At 51.7% G+C, this 26,052-nt stretch overlaps 3 protein-coding genes and 1 long non-coding RNA gene across 22 annotated transcripts in view; 2 read left to right on the top strand and 2 right to left on the bottom strand.

Moving 5' to 3' along the window:
• DIP2A (disco interacting protein 2 homolog A) overlaps nucleotides 1–14,513 on the top strand; it is a 115,498-nt gene extending 100,985 nt beyond the window's left edge. For 4 of the 18 annotated variants that reach the window (XM_068686032.1, XM_068686031.1, XM_068686016.1 and 1 more), the window contains 4 exons: nucleotides 1,961–2,112; nucleotides 2,835–13,379; nucleotides 13,801–13,837; nucleotides 14,086–14,513. The gene's annotated coding sequence lies outside the window, so the exon portion shown is untranslated. Of the gene's footprint in view, nucleotides 1–629; nucleotides 669–1,960; nucleotides 2,113–2,834; nucleotides 13,380–13,800; nucleotides 13,838–14,085 lie in introns of all 18 variants that reach the window. The other 14 variants (XM_068686022.1, XM_068686024.1, XM_068686020.1 and 11 more) reach the window with 14 other exon arrangements.
• On the bottom strand, nucleotides 5,217–6,886 carry S100B (S100 calcium binding protein B). Its single transcript, XM_068686043.1, has 2 exons — nucleotides 6,638–6,886; nucleotides 5,217–6,147 (listed from the first exon to the last, which is right to left on the bottom strand). Exons 1-2 carry the CDS (start codon nucleotides 6,884–6,886, stop codon nucleotides 6,007–6,009), a joined length of 390 nt encoding a protein of 129 aa, XP_068542144.1. The 3' UTR covers nucleotides 5,217–6,006.
• Nucleotides 8,317–25,962, bottom strand: LOC137858399 (uncharacterized). Its single transcript, XR_011097691.1, has 2 exons — nucleotides 25,646–25,962; nucleotides 8,317–8,431 (listed from the first exon to the last, which is right to left on the bottom strand). It is a non-coding gene; the product is annotated as an uncharacterized lncRNA (long non-coding RNA).
• On the top strand, nucleotides 14,750–25,443 carry LSS (lanosterol synthase). 2 transcript variants are annotated; one of them, XM_068686038.1, is made up of 23 exons: nucleotides 14,750–14,890; nucleotides 14,978–15,173; nucleotides 15,245–15,383; nucleotides 15,477–15,585; nucleotides 15,939–16,060; nucleotides 16,295–16,391; nucleotides 17,226–17,361; nucleotides 17,588–17,696; nucleotides 18,050–18,168; nucleotides 18,589–18,686; nucleotides 18,821–18,848; nucleotides 19,102–19,158; nucleotides 19,730–19,801; nucleotides 20,502–20,552; nucleotides 20,701–20,850; nucleotides 21,650–21,746; nucleotides 21,920–22,025; nucleotides 22,605–22,670; nucleotides 23,004–23,084; nucleotides 23,361–23,531; nucleotides 23,920–23,998; nucleotides 24,215–24,426; nucleotides 25,008–25,443. In XM_068686038.1, the coding sequence occupies exons 1-22, from the start codon at nucleotides 14,871–14,873 to the stop codon at nucleotides 24,398–24,400; spliced, it is 2,289 nt and encodes a 762-aa protein (XP_068542139.1). In that variant the 5' UTR covers nucleotides 14,750–14,870; the 3' UTR covers nucleotides 24,401–24,426; nucleotides 25,008–25,443. The 2 variants fall into 2 exon arrangements, with proteins under 2 accessions (XP_068542139.1, XP_068542140.1); XM_068686039.1 differs by having other exon boundaries at nucleotides 24,215–24,430.
• Nucleotides 25,963–26,052: the final 90 nt, after the last annotated feature.

Below are 26,052 nucleotides of genomic sequence, written 5' to 3'. Positions count from 1 at the left end.
CGTGCTGCAGCAGTGCTCCCAGAGAGCATTTCCAAATGGACTTGTTCCTCTGACTTGGAGCTTCAGCGCAAACGCTTTTTTGGGGCATAGCAGACAGGTAGAAACTTGCAGAGGCTGCCTGTAGCCAGTGTCATACGCAGAACTCTGTGTTATGGAAGGACTCACCATGTTCGCGTGCCCTCATGAATGTTTTTACACAAGCAGCACTATCTAATAATGACTTCCAAAGGTTTCTGAGCAGCTGAAACACCCCCTTTTACAGAGTGATAAATGGATACGTCTGTGTATGTGAGAAATACATTAAGTTGTAGTTTCATAAATGAAGATACGTTTTATTTGAAAAGGAAAGGGAGGTGGCACACCCACAGAAAACAGATGGGTACCAACAGAGGGTTTAGGAAACACACAAGAATTTTTTTCTGTAAAGTGTGATTTGTTTTTACAAGTGTTGTACGTAGCCAAAAAATAGCAACTTTGAGCCTTTTTCATTTTCTGTTAATTACAAGGCTTGTACATAGTATCCAGATAGTGCTGCACTGTGTGTTTTATTGTGACATTACCAAAGCAGCTTAACTCATCAAAACTAAAGAGGACAGGTTTAAAAAAATCCATATTTTTTTTTATTTTAGACTAAATTACTGGGCATGGAAAGCACTGTAACAAACATGGTAAGCCCTGTTTTCTCCTGAATTAATAAATTGTAGTTGGTTAAGCGAGCTGGTTGCCACACTGAGGGAAGGATATAAGTTGTGGTTGCTGTCAAAGCAGAATTTTCAAATACACTCAGTTGTGTTAGGTGGGATTCCAGAAGATCTGAGATAGCACATTGTACTGACTTTTTATAAGTTTTATGTCATTCTAGAAACAGTACTGCGAGGCTATTGTAAGCCTTTATTTGTTGCTTACTGTTACCCAGGAATGTATTATAGCAGAAAAAAGGAAGCACTGAGTTAATTTTTAAATGCATGTTCCTAATTTTCTGTACAGAGTTAATGATTTTTTAAAGTGATCTGTTTTTCCCTGCTATAATGTGAATACATGTATTTTGCACTTCAGGGATCTTAAAGCATCTGGTTTTGGTTTCTGCAGCTTATTCATAACTGTGTTTTAGCAATTTAATGAAAGGAAAAAGGGAATTTATGAAAGCTTGCACATTTAAAGCATTTAAAGTATTGTAGCATATCCAGTCAGAAATCATGTTAGTGGATAATAGAGCTGAATTACATCTAACTAGTTTACAGTTAATGAAACTGCAACTTTTTTTTTTTTTTTAACTTCTCGCACTTTGGGATTTATTTGATGCTGGTTATACTAAGACGTAACTCTTATTGTTGAATTAATGTTTATATTTAGCTGGTTAACATACTTTAAATATTTACATGGCCAGATATGTTAAATAAGATGTTTCTAAGCCAAAGTTTGTTGTTGTGACAAATTCTATTGCAATTTTTTGCTACAGTCTTTAGATTTTGTTTTGTGACCAGTGTTGTTGTTCAGAAAGAACTAAACACACTGTGTTTTATTTACAGTTCTGTTATGCCAGTGCCGTAAAAGCAGAGTTCTATCATTTTGTATTTCAGTACATGTTGTTATTAAAATAATATACACCGCTGTCTTTTCCTCCGGTCACTTTTAAAATCCTGTTCTCACCTAAAATAAGAGCTTGCTTATAGAGGTGACAAATGTTTCCTAGTACTATTATTCCTTAAAACTTAGCTTGTCGAGGTAACTGCAAAACGGCGGTTTGTTTTTATTTCTGGCATTTTTGCTTGCCAAGTGTGTACATTAGTGCCACAGTGACTGTGATTATACTTGTAATGTTACAGTGGTGAGAAAATACAAAAATAGCCTTAATTGTTTTGGGGTAGGTTTTTTGTTGTTTGGTTATTGAAGTTGGTTTATTTCCTTTGCTTTTAAAACAAACAAACAAACAAAAACACTTTGCATTTTCCTCTTCTAGTTTCCTGCTCTGTCAGCTGCCTTGCCCCAGCAATTGGAAATCCACACTATTCAGGATGCAGGATGACCTCAGACTTGGTACAATAAAAGCCGAGAATATTTCAGAATGAAGAAACTGGAAGTGTACTCTATTGCCCTGACAGTTGCAGTACAGTAAGTAAAGCTAGGCAAATCCTTTAGATTTAATATCAGGTAGTGGGAATAAATTAAAGCCACAGATCACTCACAGAAATGCTACCACTTTCTTCTGAAATGTACTTTTCAGCTTAATGTAGGGAGGGAGCAGGGATGTGCTTCCATGTCATTTAGACCACCAGGACAGAAGAGCACCTCTCAGCTTGCGGTGTGGGAAATGTGGCACAGTGCTTTGTATATGTGGTTGTTTTACTCCATCCAAGAAGGTCAGGCTTCTCTCTGAGGACTGTATTTCAATATACAAAATTTTGTATTGAAATACAAAAAAAAAAGTCCACATTTGATTTGTGGGAAAACCATATTGTGTTTTTCTGTTTAAATCTGTTGGGTACGTTATTTTTTGTACTCTTAGCATGCAGACTCTGTGCTGTGACTCTTCTAATTGTTCTAATTCTTGTCAGAGCCTAGAGTGCGCTCCTTCTTCAGGGACAGCATCAATTGCAGTCCCTGTCTCCCCTCCTGGAGCAGCTGCTGCTGCCTCCGGTGCAATATTGGGATTATATGGAGCATAACTTGATTCCTCCTCTGAAAAAGGATTCTTATTGTTTACATATAAGTTTAAAGCCTCAAATTTTATAAGACCCATATTTTGGCCAAAACACTGAAACTCCTTTTATTGGCTTTTTAGGCCAGACAATATCTCTTTTTTTTTTTTTTTTTTTTTTTGTCTTTTCCCCTAGGTTTTGGGTTGTTTTTCCAATTCCTTATCATTCTCTCCAAAGGACTGTCTTTAGGCACAATCCCAGGGTCTTTAGGCACAATCCCGGGGCCTCTGCCCCCATGCTGCTGACTCTTGGAACCCTTAATCCCCATCTCTTCCTGATGTGCTGCTGTGGACTTTACCTATCCTGTGTCTGTGCTGGCCTCCCTTCTCCCCAGAGCATCTGTGATAGAGGTTTATGTTACCAAACTATGAGACTATGGAGGTCTGTGTTGCCGACTTTGCAGAGCATCGTAGACAGAGGTCTGTTACTGAACTACCCTTTCCAGAGACTGTCACATTATATCTGCACAAATAATAGAACTGGGGGGGTTCTGAGCTCTGCTGGGTTTGGTGCAATGTCAGATCAATCTCATCAGTGCTAGCTTCAAACACTGCTGGTAAGGTGCTGTAAGAGGACATACACCTTGGGTATCTAGCTGGCTGTTTCTTTTGGCTGGGATGGAGGCATAACAAAAAAATAAGAATTTCATTAGCCTGTCATATTCACTACCTGAAGAGTGATCTGCCACTGTCAGAGTCTGAAAAACAGTGCTGGTTTTCAGCAGATCTGTTGCTGCCAGTACTGGCACTTTTAAATATCTCCAGTCTGTTACTGATGGGAATTTAGTGAGTTAGGTAAGCTTTCTGAACCTGCCTCAGCCCTGCTGTGATGTCTGCCTTCCTGAGCTCTGAAAACAAGCAGTTTCAGCCCCAAAGCTGAAGTGACTTCCTTTCTCTGGGGCTTGTGTAGTCTCTGGGGGCCTCAGGTGTTGGCAGTAGCACTGTGTGCAGGAGGGCTTGGCAGCGGTGAGCTGGTGGCAGGGGCACTGCATGTTTCCCAAACTGTTTTGCTGGCCTCACCCAACAAGCGTGTGTCTCTGCCCATTCTCTCAGCTGAGGCACCACCTATGTCAGCATGCAGCGGGACACAGCAGGAGCAGTGCTGTAGTGCAGACCAGGTGGTGCAGATGCCTCTGTCTTTGCAGTCTGTTTCTTTTTCACTTCAGCAAAGTTCTGCTTTCCTCTGTGGGTGCAGTGCAAAGGTGTGTGCTGCACTTGCAGCAGCTAGGGGCACTCATCTTGAAGGAAGCCGTGTGCTCTTCTCCCTGATGAGAGGCACTGGCTCTGCTCTACCTTCTGTGTAAGGCAAAGCTCCTGTTTATTTCCAGCCATGGTGTTGCTAAGACAGGAGCAGCCTTACTGCCAGCAATGTGTGCGTAAACCTCTTGTTTCACCCCCTGATGCTGCTCTGGTTGCTGGCCAGGGGACAGGACAGCCTGCCCTGGGTCTTGCCAGACGTTGCACTGCAGTTCTCTGCTGCTGCAGTGCTCTGCAGGCTGTCTTGGGGAGGGATTCCTCATGTGTGAGCACTGGCAGTGTGGTGGGGCAAAAGGCAGGTGGGTGCCAGACAGCCTCACCTGCAGAGCCTTGTGCAGCACGTTAAACCACTGCTAACCTCAGGCTCAGGTCTGAGGCAGGGTTGTGAGCATTACAGCTCCCCTAACCTTGGGATGCTCTGGGACAGACAGTGTCCTTGGGCATTGTACAGACCTAAGGCCATGTGTGAGGACAAGTGCTTGAAATGGCTGACAGAGAGCAGTACCGGGAACTGGTGAGAATGTTAAAAATGTGGTAGAAGTAACTGGGATGCTAAACAAGTTCTCAGCAAATGAGTGCTACCCTAGCATGGCAGAAGTGCCTTTTTAAGTTCCCGATGGAGCAAGAGATACCTTTCTTGTATGCATGTCTCTGACTGAGTGTCCTCTTTACTCCTCGTAAGGAGACAGATAAGCTGGTCTCTGCTAGAAGGCAGGGCATTCTGCTCATGGAATCTTTGTGAAGTAAAAGAACATGGTGACATCCACAGTCATCTTTATTGTGAATTTATGAGTAGAGATGTTGCGGTGTTGTTCCTGTGCGTGAATGCCTAACTTACAGGTGTGTCTGGTCTGGATGGCAGGAGCAGACTGAAAAAAGACAGGAGCACAGGCTTTAGGGAAATTGTACTAGGCTCAGTTTGGGCTCTGCAGAGGATCATCAGTGCAAGCCCGAGCATGACCCTGCCAGAAGCAGACACATCCCGAATGGCAGCAATCCTGTTGAGGTGCACTGTGTTCCTTTGGCCTCACAGTTTGGGCAGCCTGGTGGAGTGCAGTGCGGGCAACAGCCCTGAGCTTTTTGACTGGCAGCAGTGGTGCCAGGGGGGAGTTGAATTGATGCCCAGTTATCAGCCTACTGCCAGCATGTGCCATGGTGGCACTCCCGGCTGTGTCCTTCAGATTCCCCTCTGACAGTGCGTGGTAGCCATAGAGGTGCACGGAGCCTGGGACAAAAGGACACGTTTTTCACTAGAGCCCACTTGTGGCCTAGATACCAAAACATTTTATTCTCGTTGTTTCCACACACTCTGGAGGCTGCAGGTGGTAATGTTGTATGGATTCCCCTTTTCCTTGGGCTGAGCCTGGAGACCTTACCAAGGTGCATCCCAGGCACAGAAACTGCCCCCAGCCCAGGAGCCTCGTGTGCTTTCACTTCCAGTTCTGCAGGCTGCTAAAAGCAGGAGGATTCATGGGCAAGAGAAAAGCTTGGTCTGTTACATGGTTATGCTTTGCCTTTCAAACTAGGAGTGTCTCAAGTTGCCAAGAGCTGCATGGTCTCTGCTGAGCCCCCGTGATGGGACTGGGTTAGTACCACGTGCAAGGTGGTCAGAGCCCACAGCATCACCAGGAGCCTTTCCATGGAGGCCAGTGGGCTCAGAGACAAGCTTCTGTAACCAGCCCCTCTGCGTTACCCCCCCCCCACCTCAGGTCTTGAGTTTTCCTTCTCCTTTTGCAAACAACCCCAGATTGCAGTGGCCACCTGCCTCCAGCCCCACGCTTGTCCCTTGTGTATGGCACCAGGGACTGAGTTTGAGATGAGGCATTTGCGCACACTGCATCCAACCCGGCAGGCACTGGTCAAGAGGCTTTCCTGAGCCACCTGGGTGCTTCTACTCACAAAGCTGCAGGACTTAATAAGCTGCTTAAGACTAGCACAAGCTTAACTCCAAGGAGCCCCTAAGCATACCCAGTCTTTCTTTCCCAGGAGACGTGGTACTGCTCTGCATCTCTCCAGCTTGAGTGGGAGGTGCTCAGTTGCTCCCCACTGGCTCACTCATGCTCAAAGAACTCATGGCAAGCAGCGGTGACCATGGCGATGAAGGCTACAAACTCCTGGAAGTCACACTCTGCATCCCCATTGCTGTCCAGCGCCTCCATGACTTTGTCCACAGTCTCCTGGTCTTTGATCTCCTGAAGGGATAGAAACAGACAGCCGAAGCTGGGAAGGATCAAAGCGAGAGGCCTGGACAGTAAGATGTCCCTGTTTCTCGGCCACTCCTATGGCTGAATTCTGTTTGGACACATCCCTAACAGTTTGTTGCTGCTTTATGTGCTTTCTGTGCCTGCAGCTACACTTGCGCAACAGCAGCCCTACTGAACTGGAAATTGCAGCCCCAGGAGTGCTGGTGGGAAGGAGCATCTTGAGTCCCATGGGGCAAGGCTGTCACCTTCCCAGGGAAGAAAATGTATCTAGTTGCAATCAAATCCCCAGCCCCAACGCAGGCTGTTGCCCTTGTCCAGGCACCTCTTGCTCCTGTGGAGCTGTAGGGAAGTGTTTCACACACTGCTGCGAGAATAAACCCTTTCCCCTGTACTTGCTGCCCAGAGGAGACAGGTTAGCAGAGCCAGCAGCTGCTTGGCACGGCTCAGTCAAGCATGCGTTGTGGAGGGCAATACTCACACCAAGGAAATGGGGCAACTCATTGTTAATGAGCTCCTTCAGCTCTGATTTCTTCAGCTTGTGCTTGTCTCCCTCTTTCCCTGAGTACTGGTGGAAGGCATCGATGACGGCGATCATGGCCTTCTCCAGCTCGGACATGGTCGCGGTGCAGTCCTGAGGACAGAGGCAGGCAATGGGTGCGTTAGCCGAGTCGAGCTGCAGTGATGCCTTCTGCTGCATAGTGTGCTGCCCTGGGCTGCCCCCCAGCATCTGCAGTGCCACCCCCTGCACTCCAGGAACGTTGCAGAACAGCCCCCCCCATTTGCTCTCACTTCAGGGAGCAAGATCCCAAGAGACCTCGGCTGTGTCTCAGAGGGCCCTGGAATCAAGGAGAGCTACAACACAAGCAGTGCCTGTCATGGTCCATCCCCAGAGCGGGCACAACCCCTGGGACCAATGTGAGTTTGGCACCTTGGGTCTCTGCTGTGAGCAGGGCATAGACAAGAAAATGAGGGGGAGAGAGATGGCAAAGCCCTGCAGGCTTCCAGCAGATGTTCCTGCATTTCCTGTACATGCAGAGCCAGCTGTCAGATGGGATGGGGTTGGCTGTTAAACCTGTGTTGCTGATGCCCTTTGGGAAATTCTATGGATACAAGAAATGCAGGAGCATAAACCACTGGCCTCTGCCCAGGACCGGGGCTTCATCTTAAAAAATGCATTTATTTAATCATGCATGTTGTCGCCTCACCTATTCTTTGGCTCTTGTAGCTTAGCCCATTGCTATGCCCTGCTTGCTTGGAATGGGAGCAGGCAACGGGGTGAATTTCCAAAACACTGCTTTCTACTTCCATGCCATATGCCCTTGCCTCTGCCTTTTCTTGCCTGCAGTTACATCTCCGACTGAACAGGCGGGGGCATGTAGGCAGGAGTCAGTTTTGGTGGATGCCAGTGGGAAAAAAATAAAGACATCTCTAACTTCTTTCCTCCTGCGCTTCCTCTGGAGACCTTCTCAGGAGTATTAATAATTGCAGTATTTTCTACGGATTCCACAAACAGCCAAACCCAAGATACTCTGAAAGGGAGAAATGCAAATGCACCCAAAGCTGCTGAATGCACTGACACTCGGGGGAAGAAAACAACCAACCATCCAACAACAAGAAGATTGTCTGACGCTCATTTAGTGATAAGCACCTGCCCTGGTGCCTGGCTCCTGTTTCATCAGTGCTGGGCCTGATGCGGAAGGCACTGAAAGTCATCCTGCAGGTGCCCTCCCCTCTGCAGCGGTTATGTCTGAACTGCAAGGCTGTTTCCAAACAGAAAGCATTTCTGAAGTATTTAATTTATGCACCCTAATAGTCACTCGTGTGCTTGCGTCCTGCCTGCGCCAGGCTGAGCCGGTAGCCAGCAGTGCTGCCCGTTTCCCATCCACCGGACCCAGGATTATTTCAGCTCCTTGATGGTCTCCTGCGTGAGGGCAGAGCTCTGCTCCAGCACAGCCGTCCCCGAGCCGCTCCCTCCCACCGCACCAGCTTGCCGGCTGCAGCAGCGAAGCACCTGCCCTGCTCCCCAGCCCCTCTCACCTCCCTGCTCACGGCGGAGCTGCAGCCAGGCGATGGTCAGGAACACGGCTGGGCCCTGGCACCTGCTGGCTTCTTATGCTTGGGGGCGGAGAGCCCTGAGCCGTGCCGCAGCGCCGGTGGCACCAATGGTAGCTCGACGTGGGGGTGTCCTGGGCTGCAGAGCCGCACTGCGCAGAGATGCACACAGCACGGCTTTGACTGGTGGCTGGGGCGCAGCAGCTGGCTGTGGGAGCTGCTGCAGAGAAAGCCACCATTGTGAGAAGGAAAAAAAAAGAAAAAAGAAACAGGCAGTCAGCAGCAGATCCAGCTTGGCAGCATCTCTGGTGCTGCAGCTTTCATACACAGTAAAGGCTATAGGCTGTGAGCAGCAGCTGGGTCAGGGTCTCCACAGTGGGGCTGAGGTTCCCCAAAGACAGAGCCAACCACGTGGGAAGGATGGAGCCCCCCCTTTCTCTGGGGACCCTGACCCTGAGCTGCAGCACCCTCTGAGACAGAAATATTTTGCTGTGTGTGTCAGAACTTTCTCTTGCTGCGGTTTGTGTCTCTGGCCTCCTGTCCCTTGCTGGGCACCTGTGAGATGGGTCTAGCTGTGTCTTTGTGATGCCCTTTAGTCTTAGGGACAGCAAGAACCTTTACGTGGGGGGAGATGACTGTATCAGGCTGCAAGTGTAGAACGACAAAGTTGGTAGCAGCTGCAGTTCCTTTCTGATGCATATACCTGACAGATGGTGCCAAATCCCTGGGCGTGCCCTCCTGAAGCCTCACAAAAAGCCCCACTGAATCTTTGAGCTGCAAAGGGCGCCTGCCTGGGGCTGTCACCCAGCCAGGAGCTGTGTCCCCGTCCTTCTGTTTGGGGGCCAGCACGAGGCCATGGTGCACCCGCTGCCCGATGATGGCCCCCCGTCTGCTCAGAAATCACCCACCAGACACAGCACCCACTGCAGGGACTTTTATTCACAAGCACAAGCTGGGGGCTGCCATTCCCGGCAGAGCGGCTCACGTTGGTGCCCAGCCCTGAGGGAGGTGAGGTGGGGACTGGGAGCTGCAGGGGGGCTGGTGAGAAGTGGCAGGTGCAGGGAGCAAAGTAATGTCCCCAGTGTGAAACCTGAGTGCATTGACACTAAATGCAGACCTGACCACTGAAATCTTTGCATTTATGGCATTGCGATCTGCAGCAGTTAGTTACCTGTGCTCTCAGAGGATTGGCAGGGCTAGGAGGCGCTTTTGGGCAGTGGTGTTTGCAGAGATGAAGTCGTTTGTCATCAGTGTTGCAATGTTCTATTTTCTAAGGATAAATGTATTGATGTAAGAGCTCGGTGTAAGTGGTGCTCTCAGCCAGCAGGAAAGAAACAGTATTTTTCTCCATCAACAATTTGATTTTGGTAGATATCCTAGCTCAGTAACTGGCCAAGAAATGCATCAATGCACATCATTTCTAGTCAGAGACAAAAAGCTCAAAGCTCTGCCTCGTTCTCCCATTTTCTGATGTCATTGCTTATTCTGTCCTGCTTATTCTTATGACTTCAAGTCATTCCGATGTATATTTTACAGGGAAAGATCTGCTGCACTGGTAGCTTGTGTAGTAAGGAGCAGCAGGATTAGGTGCAAACACCAGAAACCTTGGCCCTTTGCTGCTTCTGCAAATGAGCAGCTCCAGGTGACTTCCCAGATCCTCCCCAGGGTCACTGCCCAGCACACAACCCCATCCTGCTCTGGGTCCTCTCCGACCTGGCACAGGTGCCAGGCTGTGCCAGTCTGGGAGCTTGTGTTCATCTCCACACTTAAATTTACCCATTTCCATGCTGCGCAAAGAACCGCTTCCATTATTTTAAAACTCATGGCCTTGGTCTTTCAAAAGGAGACTGTGACCTTGGGGCTTTTTTCCTCAGGGTCACTGCTTTTTTTGCCAGAGCTTTGGGCCAATGTATTCAGAGAAACAGAGGGTTTTACATAGCCTAAGGCCGAGCGTGATATTTCAGCCCTCTCCTTGTCTCCCCCTTCCCAGTAAAACACAATGCGAGCTCTTCATAGCAGGCCCTGGGAGAAAAGCCAGCGTATTTCTTTGTGTCTCTGGCGTGTGTGGCACCAGGCTCTGCCAGACCACGAGACAAAGGCTGGTGGTCATTGAACTGGGACAAAAAAGTAATGAAAGGAGAGGAATTTGGGTGGGAGGGGGAAGATGTTTCTGCCTCTGCAGGGCTGTGCTTATAGTCCTAGCACATTGGAAGTGGGATTCTGCAGGTTCCCCAGCTCTGTGCCTTGGTCACTGTGTGTGTATGTGAGCCAACAAATACATTGGCCAGAGATGAGCTGGGATCCTAGGGGGAAGCCCTAGAAGCAGAAACAGCAGCACACAGCTGAGAATGGGGCTGGTGCCCATGGAACTCTGTGGACGGAGACGAGGAAAGGGGCTCAATTCAGTGCCCTGCACGTAGGTTCAGGGCCTCTTCAAGTACCTGATGTGTGTTCTCTCAGCACAACTGCGCGTCATGTTTGCAAAGGAACAGCTCTGGACTCCAGTGCTGGCCCACCAAATAGCCTCCCTTTGGTAGTTCTCATGAAAAACACCAAACGGTTCTGCTGCCACTGCAAATTCTCTGAAGTTGAAAACATTGGGATGCTGTAACCTCAGCTGAAACATGGCCTTGCGCTTAGGTCATTCCCTGGCTGAACCAAAGGACTATTCTAGTTTCATTAAAAATACATGAATTTGTTCTCTGTGAAACTGGCCCTGAGAGAAGGCATTACAGCATCAATTTGCAGTGTCCCTCCTGCGCCTGGTACAGGGAGCAACCCCAAAAGGAGAGGACTGCAGGGGGTATAAAGAGGGAAGGCATGCTGGTGCTGAAGGCTCATGTCCTTGCAGTTCACATCCAAGCTACAATAACCAGCACAGAGGAAACCAAATGGTGGTTTTTTGTTATTTGTTTTGTTTTCTTTTCTTTTTTTTTTAAGGTGCTTCTAAAATACCTGTGTTTCTGTTGAAAATATTGTGGCTGCCAGTGTAGTGATTCAGGTCTACCTTCTGTCAAAGCAGAGATGACTGTATTTAGACCATGTTTTGTGAAATTCCTTTGATCAGATCCCTAAATCCCTTTTAAAAACAAACTAGATGATATCCCATGGCTTTAAAGTACCTTAGCAATTTTTGGTCTAGAAACATAACAGGTAACAAATGGCAGATGATACCTTCTGAAGTGAGTCTCATGTTCTAGACTGAACTATAAGGGGGGGAGTTGTGGTATTTGCTTTTTTGAGCTGACTGCATCCTCACCTCAGAAGAATACTTTCAGCTTCTAATGTCTCTGCCAAGCAGAGCTCCCACAAACAGCAGGAGCAGAGCACTACCCTGTTAACTCTGATCTAAACCTCAGAAATGTAGAAATTATTATAAAAACAATGCCTAGTTACCAGGACTTTGGCAAGTAAAGTTTCATAACTAAGTCAATTTCTAAGGCTGATTCTATAAAGACGGTTCACCTTCCATCACTGACTTTAGGCAAGTATCTTCAGAAATTATCTGAAGATTTTGACAGCCACGGGGAACTGGAGCTCCTTACAGAAAGCTCATCTCAGGCAGACCATTACAACAACTTTTTTTTTTTTTTCTTCTAACCAAAATAAATAGGCTAAGCCCCAAATACGTCACCCATATCAGTGTTGCAACCAACTGCATGCATTTAAACTGTGCAAAAGCTCCACAGCTCTCCCTAGTGAGGACTGTCAGTACAAGAGTGGAGTTGTTTCTGAGCACGGGTTGAAGATGATGTTTTCCTTACACAACAACCCCTCCAGGGAGCACTCCAGCCCTGCTAAATCATTCAGACAAAATTATACTACTAATGAATGCACCCACGGCTGAACCTGTGTGTGACCTAAGCCTTATTTATAGAATAAATACCAAATTATTTCTCTAATTTCTAAATAAAATTAATAAATCACTGTATTCTTCCAAGGTAATCCCTGATCTTATGCAGGACATGAGTGAAAAGCTATTTGCTAGCAAAGGAGTATTTAAAATTCAACTTATAGTGTGTGCATGTATACAGTTGTATATATTAATTCACAGGCATGTTTCTGTCCCGGGTGTCTGATGAGTGCCACATTTGGAAGTAGAGTTTGCATCCCTGCTGCCTCTCCCTTGCTCCCCAAGGCTCCAGACACTGCTTTGTGATGCACTGCACAGCCACAGTCCCTACCTCCCAGGCATTAAAATCAAGGTTGGATGTTAATTGCAAGTATTTATGGCAATGAGTTTGGGTTTTCAACCTGAACTTCTCACTGTCTCAGGTCTGAGTTGATGTTACCTCTGCAGTACAAGGAAATCCAGGTAAGCAGGAACAGATTTTACTGCCAGATTTAAGTTGGTATGCATTGAGTCCCCACCCATCTCTTTCAACAAAAGACAGCAGCAAGTAAAGCATCCCTGGCTCACATGCTTCCTTTCAGCAAGTTTTTACAGTGGGTGTTACAAACTGTACACATCCTCCGAGGGACAGATACAGTATAAGAACTGTGTTTGCAGGAGGAAAGGGGAATTGGTTCATGCTGAGGACACGTGCTTCAAGTCATTGTCACCACAGCCCTGGGATGGGACAGCAGGGCACATTGCAGAGGGTGTGGAGTGTGGGGTGGTGAGGAACAGACACAGCCTGGCACATCTCCATCACTGGGTCTGATGGCAGATAGCACTCCTGCCCCCATGCTGGCAGTACCTGAGCTCAACCTGTTTGTGGGGGTCATCAGCAGGGCCCTGAGCCTTCTGCCCTGCAGCAGCCCCTGTGGGGTTGTGACCCCACACACTGGCGCCCACACACATTGCCTGTGCTGAGGGCACCCCATCAGGGTTCATGGCCAGGACACCTGACTCAACCCATCACTTGACGCCAGTGCTGAGGCCACCACCCATCCTCACCCCAACCTTGACTCTGTTTCTCTAAGGGGTGGCAGACCTTTGTGCCCAGTACTGTATGCGACATGTATCTGTACTCCCACTGCTCCAGTTACATGCAAAACTAACAGAACGGTTTATGGGTGACACGCCTGCCTGTCACACCTTTGTTGTCCTGGCAGGGCCCTGTATTTAAGGAGTGCTCAAAAGCCAGCCCCGCTACCTTGGGCTGCTGTGCAAGATTGACAGTCAGAGCTACAGCGCTTTCAAACGGGGCTGTTCTGCAGCATAGGTAAATGGAAACAGTCCCTGAGGTAGCAGTGTCAGGGGGTTGGAGGGCAGATGGCACCAGGGCTGGCACTGGGACTGCACACAGTCCCTCGTGGTTGGGCACAGGCTCAGCATGTTCCCCAGTGGCTGGAGAGGAAGTGTTGGGCTGGGGTTGGTTTAATGATGGAAGCTGTGTGCCTGGGTTGCAACAGGTGTTGCAGGGGTGAGGGCAATTGCTCTCAGGGTCTCCAAAAGGGATGGGATGGCTGTGGGGAACTGCAGAGGCCCCAGCCCAAGTGTTGTCTCTGTGCTTGGGGTATGTGGGGCTTCACCTGGGACAGTGGCTCACGGCTGCCTGCAGAAATGCAGTGCCCCAGGAGAAGCTCCGCACCATGGCTGTGCACTGTGGTAGCGCACTGACAGAACCTGTTCTTCCCTTGCAGCTCAAAGGCCGTGAGAAGATGTCAACCCCCCACCCAGGTGAGCACCCATGGGTCTGGGTCCAGGCTGTGGGCAGTGTGCACTGTGGGGGCTTTGGGAAGGGCTCGGTGCAGCCATCACAGGCACATGCACTCCCAGGCTGCTCCTGCCCCACATGTCCCCAGTGCACTGCCAGGGGACCTGGTCCTGCTAGGTGCAGTAGCCAGGGTGGTGCCAGGAGGTGCTGTGCCTACCAGGAGAGCCCTGTGGCATCACCGCAGTTCCTGATGTGTCTCCTCTTCCTGCAGGACCACACGGAGGGCCGCCACCACCACATCCTGGGCCAGGGGGGCCACCGCACCCAGAGCCTGGAAAACCTGCACCACATGGACCAGGCCCCCACCCACCGAGTCCCCATCCACCAGGCTCCCACCCGCCGGGCCCCCACCCCCCAGGCCCCCACCCACCGGGCCCCCACCACTAGGCAGTGAGGTGCCAGCAAGCGGCTGCTCCCTCAGGTGTGCTTCCATCAGCCGCCCACACCGCCAGGAGCAGGCTGGGTGAGGGGGGCTGCTGCTGCTCCAACTCACTGGCTCCCCTGCAGCTCCCCGTCCCCACTGGGCTGCCAGGAGCCCACAGGGGCCTCACCTCCCTCAGGGCTGGGCACCACCGCAGAGCCGCTCTGCCGGGAATGGCAGCCCCCAGCTTGTGCTTGTGAATAAAAATCCCTGCAGCGCGTGCTGTGTCTGGTGGTGATTTCTGAGCGGGGGGGGAGGGGGCTGTGAGCGGGCAGCGGGTGCACCACGGGCTCGTGCAAACAGGACGGGGACAGCTCCCGGCTGGGTGACAGGAGCTCCGAGCTTCAGCGGGGCTCTGCGAGGCTGCGGGGGGTCGCGCCCGGGGGCCGTACCCTGCTGGGAGCCCCCGCACGGCTCCCGCCGCCAATGGAGCCGCCCCCACCGGGGCGGGGCGGGGCGGGGCTGCGGGGGCGCCTGGCGGCCCGATTGGCGGCCGCCCGTGAGGCCATGTGGGCCCAGCGCCGCGCGGCCCCGCTACGGCCCGGCCCAGCCCCAGCTGCAGCCCGGCGGTGCTGATGGCGATGGCGGACGGCGGGTGAGTACCGGCGCGGTGCGGTGCGGTGCGGTGCGGTGCTGCGTGGCGGTGGTGGCCTCGCCCGCGGCTAACGCCCGTCTCCGGCAGGGCGGTGCGGAGACGCGGCGGCCCGCGGCGCTCGGCGGCAGCCACGGCGCTGCCCGCCTGGCGGCTGCGCTGCGAGGGCGGCCGGCAGCGGTGGCGCTACCTGGGCGACGGCGGCGACGGCGAGGGCGAGGGCGAGCCGGCCGGGGAGCGGCGGGAGCAGACGGCGCTGGAAGCGCACTGCCTCGGCCTGGACACGGTGCGGGGCCGCCCGGCTGCGGGTGCGGGGTCCGGGGGCGCTCCCCGCGCTGAGCTGCCGTCTCCCCGCAGGACGAGCTGCTGCGTCCCTTGCCGCCGGCCGGCACGGCGCGGGAGGCGGCCCTCAACGGCATGCGCTTCTATGCCGGGCTGCAGGCCGAGGACGGGCACTGGGCCGGCGATTACGGCGGGCCGCTCTTCCTGCTGCCAGGTGGGTCCCGGCACGGCGTTGTGGTGCCGGGGGGCTGCGGGTCGCCACGCCGTGATCCGCTTCACGGGGTGGTTGGGCTGTCCATGGTTGCAGGGCTCCTCATCACCTGCCACACCGCCAAGATCCAGCTGCCGGAGGGGTTTCAGGAGGAGATGGTGCGCTACCTGCGCTCTGTGCAACTCCCGGACGGAGGCTGGGGCTTGTGAGTAGTGAAGCTGTGCTTTTGTGGTGCTGTGTCTGAGCTTCAGCACGTGGAGCTGCCGCTTGACCTGCCCAGGCTGGGGAAGCGGGGTGGTACACCTGTGGTACCCACAGGTGGCTGGGCCTGCTTGTGAAGGGCTCTGGGTGTATCCCTTATCACAGAGGCCGCAGCTCTGGCTGCTCTGTGGCATTTGATCCTGCTGCAGGGCAGTACAGAGCATTGTTCTGCCAGGGTTACCTGAGTCTCCCTTTCCCTCAGTTATCCCTGGCATGGCACTTCAGCCCAACGCAGAGAGCCATGTGCATAATGGTTGTGTCCAACGGCTGCGCTGTTTCCGTGTGTGCTCTCAACAGGCACGTGGAGGACAAATCAACAGTGTTTGGCACAGCACTCAACTATGTTGCCCTGAGGATCCTGGGGCTTGGACCAGATGACCCTGACATTGTGCGGGCCCGTGTCAACCTGCACAGCAAAGGTCAGCTCTGTTGTGCCCAGCACAGCAGTTGTGGGTGGCATCTGGATTTTCAGTTATGGTGGGAAAGTCTGTTCCTTTTTTGGACTGCTGCCTGTCTAGCCCTTTTCTGGGAAGTGTGTCGCAGCCTGAGTGACATGCTCCCAAACCTGGGGAGAGGCAGATCCTCTAAGGTGGGAGAGAGCAGGGAGCTGATGTGGCTGCATTAACACTGAAAGCTAATATCCATCTCTGCAGGAGGTGCTGTGGGAATCCCTTCGTGGGGGAAGTTTTGGCTGGCTGTCTTGAACGTTTACAGCTGGGAGGGAATGAACACGCTTCTCCCAGAGATGTGGTATATGTCTCCTTCGACGTGCATGTGGGGAGTGTTGTTAGTCCTGCCACCAGGCTCAGTCCAGAGCTGCACAAGGGATTGGTGTTTGCTGGGATAACTCCAGCTGTGGCCTGGATCTGGGGCTGCTCAGACTGCTTGTGAGCTGGGAGGCTAGCAGCAAGGTCAGCTGACAAGTAGATTGCACTGAACACTGCACTGAAGGGATGCAGGAGCTCAGCCCCACTAGCTTTCCCCGTAGGATCCATGATGCATCCATCCAATAGAACGCTCTTTGCCAATAGCGCCTTCCACTGCTGTGGCCAGGCAGAACTAGGCCCTAGCAGAGCTTGCCATGTGTATGGCTGCCAGCTCAAACTCTGCTGTCACTCAGAGGATCCTCAGTAGTCAGCGGGTGTCAGAGAAGGGAAGTGTATGGCATTTTCCCAGGGAAGATCAGAGGCTGCACAGTGCCAAGGGCCGCTGGTGCTTTGTCAGCGGATACATTCGACAGTTTGCACCTCCACCTTCAGAATAACATGGGGAAGAGCAGGGCCCCTGGAATGAATTCTCCCTGAGCTTGGGATGCTCTTTGCCCTGTCTGAGCTGGGCCAGGAATGGTGTCTGCTGACCCTACTGGAGCAGGATCAGCCCAGGCGGAGAGGGTCTGAGTGGGGTCAGGCAGTGTGAGTGTTCCCTTCCTTTTTGCTGGAACTGTAACCCGCAGTAGAAGGCCTAGCCACAGGGGATGGGGAAAGGCGTGTCCCGCCCTGGCTATCCCCCTGCTGACCCAGCATCTCTGCATGTCTCTCTTGGCCCTCCCTGTTGATTCCATAGCACATTCTCTGTTACGAACAGGCTGCTCCCTACGTGGTTCCCAGCGCATCCATCCCGACTCTGGTGCCACTGCCGCCAGGTGTACCTCCCCATGAGCTACTGTTACGCCAAGCGCCTGTCAGCAGAAGAAGATGAACTCATACGGAGCTTGCGGCAGGTGAGGAGCCAGCCCTCCTGGGACTCCCTAACAAGAACATGTAGCTCCCTGACTGCCTGCTGTGCCAGCCACATCTTTAGAGCCAGACTGTGTTTCATCAAGTGGCAGCTCTTGTGCCTGCATGGACAAAGCAGTCCAGGCAGCTGAGCAGATTTCCTGCAGCAAGCTGCCTCTGGGTATTTTTTCCCAGCTTTCCAAGCTGATCACCTGTATTGTCTTCTGCCAGGAGCTGTATGTGCAAGACTACGCCAGCATCGACTGGCCAGCCCAGAGGAACAACGTGGCTGCCTGTGATGTCTACACCCCGCACAGCTGGCTGCTGGAGGTCGCCTATGGTGAGTGTGGTGTTGGCTGGGGTGGGAGGGTCCTTGCTATGAGACTGCCCTTGAGTAGGCTGGTGGTGGAACTGAAGCTTTCTTGTACCAAGGGGGCTCTTTAAGGTCTGCTGCCAGTTCCTGGTGCATGCCCTGAAGCTGGAATGGAGACGCTGATTGTTTGGTCTTTGTGCCTTTGCTACCGTGGTAGCAGCAGGACCTTGTGTCCTGGTCCTCAGGCCACTCTGTGGCAGAGCAGTTCCAATTCTTTCCTTGGCTGGTCATCATGTGAGCAGTGGTGCAGCTGGCCACAGCAAGTAAATCTGTCCACGTGGGGTGAACTCTTCTCTGCGTGTCCCTTTCTTTTCCTGCAGCTGTCATGAACCTGTATGAGGCCCACCACAGCACCTACCTACGGCAGCGAGCCATTGTGGAACTCTATGACCACATCAAAGCTGATGACAGATTCACCAAATGTATCAGCATCGGTCCAGTAGGTTACGTGATATCCCTTCAAATTCTTGTTCTTGTCTCTTTAGGAACCTGCTTGGGGTCCCACAGTCCTTTACAGTTGTGGTGTGTAACCAAAACCTTTGAATCTTGCTAAGGCACAACTCCTGCTGTTTCTAATGCTGAAGACCTTAGTGCTAATAGGACACAAGAGAGGCAGAGGGCATGGGGACAGCTGTGGCCCTAGCGTGGGTACCTCTCCTTGTGGTCCAGGGACATGATTTGAGGGGAAGCCCTGGAGTAATCTTGTGGAATCTGCCCCACCATCTGTTACAGTCAGTGATGCCACGGAGAGAGCTGTAAGGGTGAAGCTCAGGACCTCTAGCTGGGTGCTGGGTGGGAGAGATGTGTCTGGGGCTGGAAGATGCTGTAGCCAGAGCAGTGACAGTGCTGCTTTCAACAGATCTCTAAGACCATCAACATGCTGGTTCGCTGGTTTGTGGATGGGAAGAACTCCCCAGCTTTTCAGGAGCATGTTTCCAGGATCCCTGACTATCTCTGGTAAGGACTGAGTGTAATCTGCCTGGCATGATGTGGGGCTCTGATCCCTGTGCTTTTGGCACACTGTGGCTCCCAACCCTCTTCCTGGTGCTTGTGCTGTGCCTGTGCTGCAACAGTTTTCTCTCCTCCCACAGGCTGGGCCTTGATGGCATGAAGATGCAGGTAAGGTGCTGTGGGATTCCAGCTGTGACTAAGAGGGACCCTGGCATGCCAGGAAAAGACATTCCCCTGCCTGCCCAGTGGCTCAGAGGCTCTGATACTGCATGTGAACTGAGCTGTGCTTATCTGGCAGCTGTCATGTCCCTTTGCTCAAAATCGCTAGCCACCTCTTCTGTTACTACTGTGCACAGAGCAGGCTGAAGCAGCTTTCTCATTTGTCATTCCTCTGTTGTTGGAACTATCCACTTTCTTCCAGGGTACAAATGGATCCCAGCTGTGGGATACTGCCTTTGCTGTCCAAGCCTTCCTGGAGGTAAGACTTCCCTGAGTGTTGCATGCTGTCTTGGGAAAAGGCAGTATTCTAAAATACCAGGGGCTTCTACTGCACGTCTGCCCAGATCTCTGCCAAACATATTGTGGCATCACATCATACAGCCGCATCAGGCAGGTGCTCCTCAAAGAGCCTCTTGGTTGTGGCATGCAAGCTTTCCAGAACAGCTGGTACAACCCATCTTTGCCAGTTGCTTTTCAAGTGGGATGTCACAGTGCCACATGAATGGGTCAGGTTAGATTTCCCTGTTGTCCCTGTTGCTGCAGTCTTGTGGTAAAACCCTGGCCCTTCCTCCTTGCTGTGCATAGCCTCAGAGCATTTCTGTCTGTCAGAAACAGCAGGCAGGCCTGCTTTCCTACAGAAGGGCAGAGGTAGCTATGGTGGGCATGTGTTTTGGAGGGTGTTGTGGTTGCCCAGGTAAGCCCCCAGCCTGGCAGTATGAAGGGCAGTCATTAATGGCACCAAGGCCAGCAAGATCCCAGCATATCCTCTTCCTTCTGAGGGGCACCTTTGGTGGCCAGAACTCCTTGCTGACTGTGCGCTTTGTTTCTAGGCGGAAGCCCAGAAGATACCTGAATTCATGTCCTGCCTTCAGAATGCCTATGACTTTCTCAGGTTCACCCAGGTGAGCAGAACCAGATGGTGGTGTCTCTGCCATGCTGGCTATGCAGACTTAGCTTCTTCTGAGAGCCCAGCTGAATACCTCCATTCCCTCTGAAGAGCTCTTCTTCAAGGCTAGACTAGCAAAGTCCTGGGAACAGCTGCCTGTTTGCTGTGCCATCTTGCTGGGAGCAAGCTTTGCAGCTTGGAGAAGATCTTGGCCAGCCCCAGGCCTTGCTGTGAGGTCCTGTGGGATGTGTGAGTTGGCTGCCTTGGGCTAAGGGGGAGGCTGGAAAACAGAGCTCAGCCTCTCTGGTGCCCATGTATTTGAGGTGCCCTTCTGGGAAACTCAGCCTTTTTTGCTAGTGACTGCAGAAGCTCCTGCTAGCCAGGCCAGTGGCTCAAGGTGGGGAGGTCACCAGCAGCTTCATGCAGAAGCAGTTGTAGGTATTACTCACGGTGCTGTCAATGGAACCCCTGAAAATAGATGTCTCACTGCCAGGAAAGAAGCCAAGAGGGGGCTTTAGCCATGCTGAAACCAGGCAAAAATTTGATTTCTCTTCAGCATTCTCTGCTCCAGAGCTGACTTCTTTCCCCATCTGCCTTCCTCAGTAAAGCATAAATGGTGTGCAGTTCCACAGGACTCTGTATCTTTGATGGTTTCAGTCTATAGCCCTGCAGGCGGGCAACTTCAACCTGTCCTCACTTGTTTCTTGTTTTCACAGATTCCAGAGAACCCACCTGACTACCAGAAATATTACCGCCATATGAACAAGGTGCAGTGGCTGGAGCTGGCCTACAAAGGGTGCATGCACAGGGCTGAGATTTGGGCAGAGGGGATGGAGTGAATGAGGAGCAGTGCCTTCCCCTGCACAAGAACAGCAAGTTCAGGAGAAGACGCTGAGTCCTTCTGCCCCTTTTCAGGGTGGCTTCCCCTTCAGCACGCGGGACTGTGGCTGGATTGTGGCAGATTGCACAGCAGAGGGGCTGAAGTCAGTTATGCTGCTGCAGGAGAAGTGCCCCTTCATAGCCAAACTTGTTCCCCCTGAGCGCCTCTTTGATGCTGTCAATGTGGTAAGTGCTGCAAAAATTTGGATGGGGTAAATGCAGGCAGCTACACCCAGGTAAAATAAGAGAAGTCAAGGCTACATCTAGTATTACTAAGCCATTGTAAGGCCAATGTGGTCATATAGGCTCACAGAATATCCCAAGTTAGAATGGACCCACAAGGATCATTGAGTCTACCATCTGACTCCACATAGGACCACACAAAGATCAGACAATATGTCCAAGAGCATTGTCCAAATGCTTTTTGAGCTCCAGCAGGTTAGTGCTATGGCTACCTCCCTGGGGAGACCGTTCTAGTGCCTAACCACCCTCTCAGTGAAGAATCTTTTCCTGATATCCAACCAGAACCTCCCTGTTCACACCATTTTGTAGGGTCCTATTGTTGTCACCAGAGAGGAGATCAGCACCTCCCCTGCTGTTCCCCATCACAAGGAAGCTGCAGGCCGCATGAGGCCTCCCCTCTTCTCGAGGCTGAACAAACCAAGTGACTTCAGCCACTCCTTGTATGTCTTCCCATGTAGACCCTTCACCATCTTTGTAGCCCACCTTTGGACAATTTGTAATAGTTTTACATCCTTTTTCTTACTGTGGGGCCCAAAACTGTGCATAGTACTCAAGGTGAGGCTGCACCAGTGCAGAGTAGAGTGGGAAATGCAATGGTCTGGATTGGACCTGCCTGTCAATGTGGTTTGAGATGTGGTTAAACCCATGTGAGTTTGACTTCGTCCTCACAACTGACTTGGGACCTGACTCGTGGTACTGCCTGTGAGTCAGCCCCATCCCCTCACTCTGCTTGTCTGTGCAGTTGCTGAGCATGAGGAACTCAGATGGAGGCTTTGCCACATACGAAACCAAGCGAGGAGGTCACTTGCTGGAGTTGCTGAACCCCTCAGAGGTGTTTGGTAAGGGGAGCTGCATTGGCCCAGTCATCCTGCCCAGTGTGAAGGGGCTGTTTTCTCCCCGTGTCTTTCTGTGGGCTACATGTGCCATGGGTCTTTGGGAAAGGTTGGTAGCGTGTCTCAGTGAGCTCCCCAGAAGAGGGACTGTTGCACTGATATTCTTGTCCTGCTGGCAGGTGACATCATGATCGACTACACCTACGTGGAATGCACCTCGGCTGTCATGCAGGCACTGAGACACTTCCAAGAGACATACCCTGAGCACAGAGCTCCAGAGATCAGGTGAGGCACTGGGAGGGGAGTTGAGTAGGGGAAAAAACAGGCAGGCACAGAAACTGCAGGCACTGTGGCAATGACCCACAGTGCCTGCAGTGGCCTCTGCTGGCACAGTCCTTGCTGAGCCTTGTCAGGGTTCTTGCCTGGCCTTTGCACTGGACTGGAGCAGCCCCTGGATTGGCCCTTGGTGCATTCAGGGCTGAGATGCCAGTGACATGTCCAAACGAGAGTGCCCCCAAGGTGCTAGCGCACAGACTCACTCAAGGAAGAGGGCACAGGCAGTTTGGGATCATTCTGGGAGAAATTGGTGGATCATCTGCTGCCTTCTTGACTTAGCAGTTGCCTTGATCTTGCAGCCAGTTGTAGGCTAGGTCCCTGCTTGCATACTGGCACGTAACAGAAAAATGCCCCACTGGTGCATAGTTTGACTCAGATTCTGTGTGGCACCACCTGTCTGCTTTCACTTGCCAATCAAGCCTTTAATCATGGGACCCATCAAATCCTCAGAGATGATGACAAATGTCTCTACAAAGCAGCCCACAGGGTTTGGGCTGCTTCTGCATCAGGTGTTTTTCTCTTGTCCAGAAACACTCTACAGAAGGGCCTGGACTTCTGTCGCAAGAAACAACGAGCTGATGGGTCATGGGAAGGGTAAGCCGTGCTCCTACTGCTCAGTTCTCCCCTGTCTGTCCTAGCATGATGGGCCACAGTGGGCAGCATTCATGGCTGGTAGGGTGTGTAAAACAAGCATGTACATGCTGATCTCCCTTGGGGGTTGGGGTGGCTCCAACTCTTCCCATCCCAGTGCATCACCTGATGCCTGAGCAATCTGGGAACAGGTGCTGGTGGTACAGGGCACGGTTGTGCCATAGGCGCAAGCAGGCTACTGTTCTGCCTGGTTCTATTCTTGCTGTGGATGTAGCGGTGTCACAACCTGCCTCTGTTCCAGTACCCTTGATAATACTGGTCTCCCCTTCCTCCTAGGAGCTGGGGAGTTTGCTTCACGTATGGCACCTGGTTTGGTCTGGAGGCATTTGCCTGTATGCAGTACAAATACTGTGATGGGTGAGTAGGGGTTAGGCAGCTTCTCTGCCTTTGTCTCTGGGGTAGGGTGGGATCAAAGGGTGAGTCTGGGTAGACACACTGTCTGCCCATGAGCACTCCTGCCCAAGATACCACTCCTCCCAAATCTGGTAGGATTAGAGCACTTACTTTCTGAGCCTTGAGCTCTTTGGAAAGTACCTGCTATGGGCAGGGTGAAGCACAGCTCCCATTTGTGTCTGGGAAACACATGCAAGCTCTCCTTTGTACCTAACCCTGTCTTATTGTCTGTCTTCGCAGGGTGGCATGCAGAGAAGTGGCCCAGGCCTGCCAGTTCCTGCTCTCCAAGCAGATGACAGATGGTGGGTGGGGAGAGGACTTCGAGTCATGTGAGCAACGCAGATATGTGCAGAGTGCCACATCACAGATCCACAACACGTGTTGGGCCCTGCTGGGGCTCATGGCTGTCAGGTAAGAGTGGCCTTCACCTGATACCACATGGTCCAGTGAAATGGAAAATACCATCTGAGTTGTGTGGAAAGGCTGGCACAGGCCCTGGGCCCTGCTAGTGTGGGCCATGCACTCAACCACATTTCTTGGTCACACACCTCTGCAATGGGGGACTGACCAAAGCTGTGGTCCAGCCAGTGAGGCTGTTGATGCCAGACGAGGGAGAGCCAGCGGAAACCAAAGGTCTTGAGAATCTTGCTGTATTTGTAATGCCTGGTACCCTGGAGTTGCGTGACTTGGTCAAGTCTGGGGCAGACTGGAGGTGGTTGAGTTCCCTAAGCACTTGGGTAGGGGCATGCAGACAGTTTGGATGACACTAAGGTGACTGTATCTCCTTTGTACTCTGCAGGTACCCTGACATTGACGTGCTGGAAAGGGGCATCCAACTGCTGATCAATAAGCAGCTGCCCAACGGCGACTGGCCTCAGGTATGTGGATTCCCTCTTCTCTCTCCAGGGGCTTCCCCAGTGTTGTACATGTCCTGGGCATCATGCAGCCATTGCAACAGTGCTCTCCCTTACCTGGAAGGGAAGTCATGTGTGGCTTTTGGTGGGAAATTCAGGAACATGATGAGCTCAGCAGTGTCCTGGACATCCTGTGGTCTCCTGTCACCCACACCAACTTGCTGTTTGTCTGTCTCTCAGGAGAACATTGCTGGGGTGTTCAACAAGTCATGTGCCATCAGTTACACCGCCTACTGCAATGTCTTCCCCATTTGGACACTTGGGCGTTTCTGCCGGCTGCATCCCAACAGCCCTCTCGCTGAGCAGCTGCAATCCAGACCCTTGGCTGGGGCCGGGAAGACTGTGGAAGCAGCCTTGTCCTCTTGAACCCACACCATGGCCTCTGACCTGCCGTAGGTACCACATGCTGCACAGGGGTACGGGTGCTTCCTGCACAGGATCTTGGTGCTTATCCTAACACACAGACCACTGCCTCTGCCAGGGAGGAGAGTGCTGCCATAGTACCATGGAGTCTCTGCTTTCTGTTGACCCTCTTCTAAAAAATACACTTTTAAAGGCTCTTGCCAGGTATATTCTTCCTTGTGGAATGTGCACTGAAGTGCCTTTTCAGACCAGTCTGATGTTCTGCAAAGAGAAAGCTGCCAAGCTGTGTTGTTTTACAAATCGAGACAGACTCTCTCTCATCCTGGGTAGAGCAAGGCTGGCTTTGTCTTTTTTGTCTTCTCACCTGTCCTGCACCCCCAGGTTGGCTCTGTGCAGGAGGAGTGTGGGATCTGGGGCTTCTCCTGTGCCCAGCATTGTGATAGAGTGCACTGCGAAGTCTCTGGTGAACTGGCCTCTGTTGTGGGTGCCAGCAACTGCCTTTGAAGTGCTCTCTGCACAGAAGCCTGTGCTGAGAGGGAAGGGTTGCTCTCTTCCCTGAGTTGGGAAAGAGGAGTACTTCACTCAGTTTCGCTGCTGTTCTGTCCCACAGCTGGTGGCAGCTGGCTTCCCAGAGTTTCCCAGGTGAAGTCATCAGTATCATTCCCACTTTGGAAAACGGGAAACTGAAGCAGGAAACACTGAGCTGACTAATGTCATGGCACAGCCTGGGTCTCCTAGGCACCAAGCTTCCCCCATGAAGACATCATACTTCATCCCAACTACCACCCAGACAACCACAGGAGCGTACTACACAAGTGCAGAAGGACTGAAAATTAGGTAATTTATACAAATTTATACAATTTATACAAAGTGGGGCTGGGCAGAGCTAGGAAATTAATATACATAGATATTGTAAAACTTAATGCATATATAATATTTTAGCGGATAAAAGAGAACGTGAGTGAGCGAAGTGTTGCGTGTGCCTTTGGGAGCTGTCCCGCATGTGCCCAGCACCAAAATAAATCACATATCTACTTTGTAACTCATTTGCTTTTGAGTTGTAGAGTTCCTCTGTGAATCAGTACTACACAATGCATTCCAAAGAGTTAGTACAAAGCATACTATGAAAAAATTATTCGACGCAGCAGTGCACAAGAAATTTAAGGGGTTAGAAAATAAATCACTAAAAAATTGAGGTAATAACTACATAGCAGAATAGCATTTAGTAATTAAAATAATTAAACTTACCCCGATATGTGTGATAGGATGAAGGAATGAACGCTAAGTTTAAACAGGTCCCTGTAGAACTCATCGTTCTCAAATGTAAGCAATCGGTTCTCCTCGCGGCCCGTCGAGGCGGCTCCTACCGTGCTGTGGCACCGCCCGCACCTCACGGGGATGAGGGGCTCCAGCGATGGCTCCCCGGGGCTGGCAGGACAACTGGGAGAGCGCCAGGGAGCCCCACCGCCTCCCTCAGGCAGAGCCCAAAATGGCGGCCCCACCGCCACCGACCGTTAGGCGTTGGCGGGTCGCCCCCTGCCGTTACGCTCCCGCGTTCACCTCAGCGGTACCCAACAGCCGCGAGGCTCCTCTTGGTACTGCTCAAACTAACGCCGCCTGGCTGCAAGTTGAGACAGTAACACGTAAAGGAATAA

The sequence above is a fragment of the Anas acuta genome, chromosome 6 (assembly GCF_963932015.1).
Source record: "Anas acuta chromosome 6, bAnaAcu1.1, whole genome shotgun sequence".
Lineage (NCBI taxonomy): Eukaryota > Metazoa > Chordata > Aves > Anseriformes > Anatidae > Anas > Anas acuta.
The sequence above is the reverse complement of the archived record's forward strand: the minus strand, read 5'-3'. Positions and strand labels throughout refer to the sequence as shown.

Bases quoted from the DNA above. Each gene is read 5' to 3' on its own strand.
- LSS (XM_068686038.1), top strand. From the start codon at position 14,871: ATGGCGATGGCGGACGGCGG. The intron at 15,174-15,244 runs GTGCGGGGCCGC...GTCTCCCCGCAG, and splicing joins ACTGCCTCGGCCTGGACACG to GACGAGCTGCTGCGTCCCTT. The intron at 23,999-24,214 runs GTATGTGGATTC...TCTGTCTCTCAG, and splicing joins CCAACGGCGACTGGCCTCAG to GAGAACATTGCTGGGGTGTT.
- S100B (XM_068686043.1), bottom strand. From the start codon at position 6,886: ATGCTGGGGGGCAGCCCAGGGCAGCACACTATGCAGCAGAAGGCATCA. The intron at 6,148-6,637 runs GTGAGTATTGCC...CTATCCCTTCAG, and splicing joins AGTTGCCCCATTTCCTTGGT to GAGATCAAAGACCAGGAGAC.